The sequence below is a fragment of the Papilio polytes genome, unplaced genomic scaffold (assembly GCF_000836215.1).
Source record: "Papilio polytes unplaced genomic scaffold, Ppol_1.0 DF824102.1, whole genome shotgun sequence".
In the NCBI taxonomy this organism is placed as follows: domain Eukaryota; kingdom Metazoa; phylum Arthropoda; class Insecta; order Lepidoptera; family Papilionidae; genus Papilio; species Papilio polytes.
In genome coordinates, this window is record NW_013525102.1 from 951,392 (window position 1) to 956,853 (window position 5,462).

At 32.3% G+C, this 5,462-nt stretch overlaps 2 protein-coding genes across 3 annotated transcripts in view; one reads left to right on the top strand and one right to left on the bottom strand.

Moving 5' to 3' along the window:
- Positions 1-866: 866 nt before the first annotated feature.
- LOC106099636 (mRNA cap guanine-N7 methyltransferase) lies at positions 867-2,770 on the bottom strand. Of its 2 annotated transcripts, none has more exons than XM_013278233.1 (3): positions 2,502-2,770; positions 1,166-2,215; positions 867-1,089 (listed from the first exon to the last, which is right to left on the bottom strand). In XM_013278233.1, exons 1-3 carry the CDS (start codon positions 2,548-2,550, stop codon positions 971-973), a joined length of 1,218 nt encoding a protein of 405 aa, XP_013133687.1. In that variant the 5' UTR covers positions 2,551-2,770; the 3' UTR covers positions 867-970. The 2 variants fall into 2 exon arrangements, with proteins under 2 accessions (XP_013133687.1, XP_013133686.1); XM_013278232.1 differs by having other exon boundaries at positions 2,491-2,770.
- A 123-nt stretch (positions 2,771-2,893) lies between these two features.
- The window catches only part of LOC106099633 (DNA topoisomerase I, mitochondrial), an 8,037-nt gene continuing 5,468 nt past the window's right edge, over positions 2,894-5,462 (top strand). Inside the window, exons 1-7 of the mRNA XM_013278229.1 lie at positions 2,894-3,027; positions 3,336-3,499; positions 3,587-3,970; positions 4,042-4,132; positions 4,289-4,453; positions 4,693-4,789; positions 5,033-5,192. Coding sequence (XP_013133683.1) covers positions 2,986-3,027; positions 3,336-3,499; positions 3,587-3,970; positions 4,042-4,132; positions 4,289-4,453; positions 4,693-4,789; positions 5,033-5,192 — 1,103 coding nt within the window. The 5' untranslated portion in view covers positions 2,894-2,985. The remainder of the gene's footprint in view (positions 3,028-3,335; positions 3,500-3,586; positions 3,971-4,041; positions 4,133-4,288; positions 4,454-4,692; positions 4,790-5,032; positions 5,193-5,462) is intronic.

Genomic DNA, 5,462 nt, shown 5'->3' on the forward strand with positions numbered 1-5,462 from the left:
ACTGATATCACAAAGAACAACTGTTATCAATAATTGTTTCTGGATTATTTTCATGTAAATTGTTAAACAATGGTCCCCCATTAGTGAACTTCGAGAATAATGTCTACAAGCACCATGATGTTTTATATTAATTCATACAGGATTGAATTACTCAACATCATATTGTCGCCTAAATATATAACATAGGCCTTTGTGAAGGCAGTCAGAATATGATACATAGTGCTTTTCTCAACTTACAAATATATACTAATCAAATTACATTTGAATTCAGAAACTAAATTGTTACAGAAACATTTTAACAAATGGTAAACAAATTAACTTAAGCATACAGAAAAATAAAACTATGTCAATTTTCCCTTAGTCTAACTGATGCACAATACTAATGTTTAAATAAAATGTGGGGACTTGGGCTTAGAGGTATGGCAGTGGATATTTGACCTTAACAATGTCAGCTAAATACAATATATTATTGAATTCATTAATTTACTGCCAATTTAGAGTTTACTAGCATTATTTTGACATGATAGACATTAATTATGAAAGAGTAATAAAGACAAATTGAATAGTTTAAATTGAGGGATAACTTATGATAATAAGTAAGGAGGTCTGCTTTGGAGGACGAAAATCCGGTGCGCCGACCCTACGGGAGTAGGATAAGGCATGGGAGATGATGATGAACTTACGATAATAAATTAGCAATTAACTAAATGCAACATCTAAGGATTCTTTCAGCCTTTGCTCAAAACAAAACATATAATTAGGCTTTCATCCACATATGTTTTAAGTGTGTGATCAAAGTGGTAAATAAAAATAAACTAAAGTCACTTAAAGAACAATTAAATAAAGAAACAAATTGAGACAAATAATTAACTCAAAAATTATTTCATCACATTAAAGAGTTTGTAAATACAATGCCCCCTAAACTTTAGTATCTGTATTTCAGTGCATATTAAACTAAGTATTACTTTGTTCACTTTTGACTACTTTTCTCTCCTCCAGATTCATTTTTTGATGCAGAACTATATTGTGGCTTTCCATTTGCATCCCAAGAAGTTTTACATTTCTTAAATGCAAATGCCATGTAAATTGCTGAAACAAACAATGTCCATTATAAGAAGTACATGGATAAGTAAAATGAAAATGAAATATGTTTTGTTAGACTCACTTGCAACTTCCCATTCGCATGTACTCATAGTACCAAGGCGAGTATTTTCAGTCTTATAATTATTACTGTCCCAAAATACTTTAGCATGCTCATATTCCACCTCATCTCCTATTAATTCTTTACCATGTGGCGGAGGATATGTTTCAAAACACATAATCCTTTCTATCAGTTGTTTGTAATTTACTGAATAATCATTATAAAAATCAGAAAACCCTGCTTGATATACTAATTCAAGCCCATATTCTGCTGCAAGTTTTACAAATAATTTAAAATTCACTAAAAACTCAGGACAATTCACTACTCCTTCTAATTGAAAATCATACTTAGCACCAAAGAGAGGATAACCATTCCTAGGGTCAAACAACAATTTAATTTTATATATTCTATTTTCAAATGCATTATTCTCTGATTTTTGTGCTCTAGAAACAATTTCATATGCATTAGGTATTGTTCCAAAGAAATATCCACCAGGTCTTAAGCATTCTGATATATTTGTAAGCATTCTTCTTGCTTGTCCCAAACTTTCAAAACTATAATGCAATCCAAACTGACAACTGACTAAATCAAAGTTGATAGAAGGATCTCTGTATTTATGTCTTAAACCAGCTTTAGTGCAATCAAGTGCAATAAATTCCGCAGAGAACAAACGGCCTTGTCTACGCTTCAAATCTTCATAGCGAGCTTGACACTGCTGTATGGATACTTCAGCTATATCCGCAAAAATGACGTGATCTACTCGAGCTTTCTGCCATTTACTTAAATCGCCTCCCTTACCACAGCAAATGTCAAGAACTTTCAAAGCTTTACCATAGTCTTTTTCTTTTACCTTATCTATGTACTCCTGTATTAATACACTTTTGACCCAATTGTTAAAGTTCCTTAAATAGAAAATAGGAGAATTAAACCGTTCTTTTAACCCCTTGTCTTCTATGTGGTTGTAATGAGCGGCAACGACACTTGCATGTTCTCCTTTGCTTTGACTATCTTCATTATTATCGCCGTCCGCTGGTCCTTTTTTAACGGCATCGTTGTCATTAAGGTTTTGTAAGTCTGTAGCAACCGAAGTACTCATGTTAAGAACTATTTTTAGGCTGGTATTTTTATTAAAAATTAGCCTAGTTCAACCTAGGACAAGTGTTTTGCAACAAACAAAAATTAACAGCATAAAACTAATATTAACTATGTTGTCTAACTACTTATTCCTTTTAAGGTATTTATTGAATCGCAGCTGGATCTAAATTCTTCGATTCAATATAATATCAACTGTAATAATCATCATTCAACAATTTTTCTAATGCGATAGCATAATAATTAATGACAAAAACCTGACACCTGCCATCGAATTTGAGGCGATGACTGTGACAGCATGGCAGGCATGGAAGCATAATGTTGCTAACTCTCTGGTGATCGTACAGTGGCTTTACACTTTCCACACTCCATGGTGCTATAACAAACTAACAAACTTGACTTAAAATCCTTAGATAATAATAAAAATTGTACAGGCCAAAACCGTACAATTTCCATATTTAATAATCATTTTTCCATATCTAATACTAAGTTTCATTCGCTGCAAGAAGAAATTAGATAAATCTTAAAGTGCGACGTTGAAAAGTCAAACTTAAACTTATTTTATTCTAGGCAACATTACCACTGCTCTGAACCTTTTGCAAATGAGAACATTGAACCAATTCACCTGAAGTTGTTTATAACCACGGATAGCGCATGCGCATTCGTCACATTACAGCACTTAGAATTTGCGTTCGCTCGACCGGCCCGCGACCTCATGTAATCTCGCACAAGGGAAATTATACGTGGGCAAAATGAGTGTTGAAAATCCAGCCAGTGATAATGATTGTGAAGCAGTAAGTATCCATATTAACTATATTTTGGATATACTTTCATTTGATATATCATATACTTTTGAACAATCACTGAATTTTCTTGTTTACTGATGTTCAGTAGTGATTCGAAGCGAAAATTTTCTAAGTCCCAATATGGCGTCAACGACAATTCTCTAGTCGTATAGTAGCGTCGGTCGGTTGGCAATTTTTTTAGTTGTAACTTCTAGTATGAATATTTTTCTGTGTTATTAAAACATTGACTAAGTAAAATTGAAAGTCCCAAAAATTATTTTATAGGTTAGTTGTAATAAAAAATTATCTTTTCACAGGGAAAGGTAAACGGCAATAAAAATGAACACGTGAACGGGGTTCACAACGGATACAGCAGTTCTGACAGGCATAAAAGTAGTCACAAGTCGTCCAGCAAAGACAAGCACCGCGACAAAGACCGCGACCACAAAAGCTCGTCCAAACACAGCAGTAGTTCAAGCAGGTAAATATTCTAGAATTTTCTTATTCCACTTTCACTTACATTACATTGTAATGTGATTGTAACGTGTACTAACTTTTATTTTTATAGAGATAAGGATAAAGACAAACATTCAAGTAGTAAAAATCATAGTAGCTCTCACAAATCATCTAGTAAAGATAAAGATCGCGGCGATCAGAGAGAACGAAGTGAAAAAAGCAAAGATCGTTCTGATAAAGATAAAGATCGTAGCAGTAAAGATAAACACCGGAGTGACAAAGAGAAACACAGAGAAAAGAGTGATCTTGACAAACATAAGAACAACAGCAGTGATGGAGAAAAGAAGTCCTCATCTAAGGACAAGGAGCGGGAAAGAGAACATAAAAGTTCTTCTTCAAAAGATAAGGACTACAAATCTAAAGAAAGAGACAAGGACCACCATCGAAGTGATAAACATCGTAGTGATAAACACTCCAGTTCTAAAGACAAACATAGGTGCCTATTATTATTTACCATTTTTCTTCTTCTTTTAATTATGAATGTATGTATATATTTAGTTTTTATAGGTCCAGAGATAAAGAAAGAAGTTCAGATCATCATGACAAAATAAAATCTGAATTAGACTATAAGGAATCTGTCAAAGATGAACCAATGCAGGTAAATATTTATTGTCTAAGTATATTTTTTATTTGATTTAAGCACAATATGGACAATTTTTAGTGTTAATTTGAAAATTGGTTTCTTCAATATTAATAATGGTGTGATTAAAAAATGTATTTTTTATTTTAATTAGTTTAATTATCTTGTGTACAGATTGATGAGCCTGAAATAAAAGGAGAGATAAAGGAAGAAAGTGAAGATGGGTTTAATGCAGGCAATACAACTGTTTCATCGTGTGATTATTCAATGTCACAGTTTAAAGATGAACCTCTGTCTGAGCTTCCACCTGAAGAAGAAAGTGAAGAGGATACTCCACTGGTATTGTTTTTTTTTTAATGTTATTCCTACTCCAAAAGCTCAGTATTGTATTTCATATGTAATAACATAGCAATGATCCCAATATTAAAACATAAAAATGGTTGTACAATATTGCTTGGATGTTAAGTAGAGTATATATTGACTAAGGTTAGTTTTAGATACTGACACATTATTATCTCTTAATAGTATAAACATATCCTTGATTTTAAATTATGTAATTATTTTTGACTGTTCAATAGTTGGAACGGATGGGTGCAAAAAAACGTGTGGCCAGTGAAAGTGAAGAGGATACTCCATTGCTGCAACGAAAAAAATCAAAGAAAAAAGTGAAAAAGGGTTTGTATAGGACTTTTGTTGTGAACACGCCATATAAAAATAGTTTGCTATGGAACTTTTTTGTTCAAAAGTAAAGATATATTTACATAATATCACATATATGACACTGAAATAGTTAAGAAGGTTATAATTTCTACTGATTGCATTGAGACAGATAATGCTAAAATTCAAAACAAGGATAGTGTTAATACCTTACTTGCCTTTATGTGCTATTCATTAATTCATGATGATGACTATTTCTAGAGCCGACTTATGATGATGACGAAGAAGAAGAGATGCCTAAAAAGAAGAAAAAGAAACCAGAAAAGTCAAAGTCAACAAAGGTAAAAACAGAACCAAATGATGGTCCTAGTCCAACTAAGCGCAAAAAAAATCAAGAGGACGAACAGGAAGTTTGGAAATGGTAAATTATTTTTTGGGATATACAAAAATTTTTTTCATATGAATTGACACTATTCACATCTTTTTAGCAACTTTTATATAATATTTTCATTGATGAATGAAAAGCATTCGTTGTTATTAATTAAAGATATTCATATATATCATAATTTTTCCACAATATGGCGAGGTTTTCTACTATCGCACATTGGGCTGTATACAGTTGCTCCATAGACAACTTTATCTGATGTTTGAAATGTCTCTTTTTTTTGCTTGAATGTGCTTTGTATCAGTA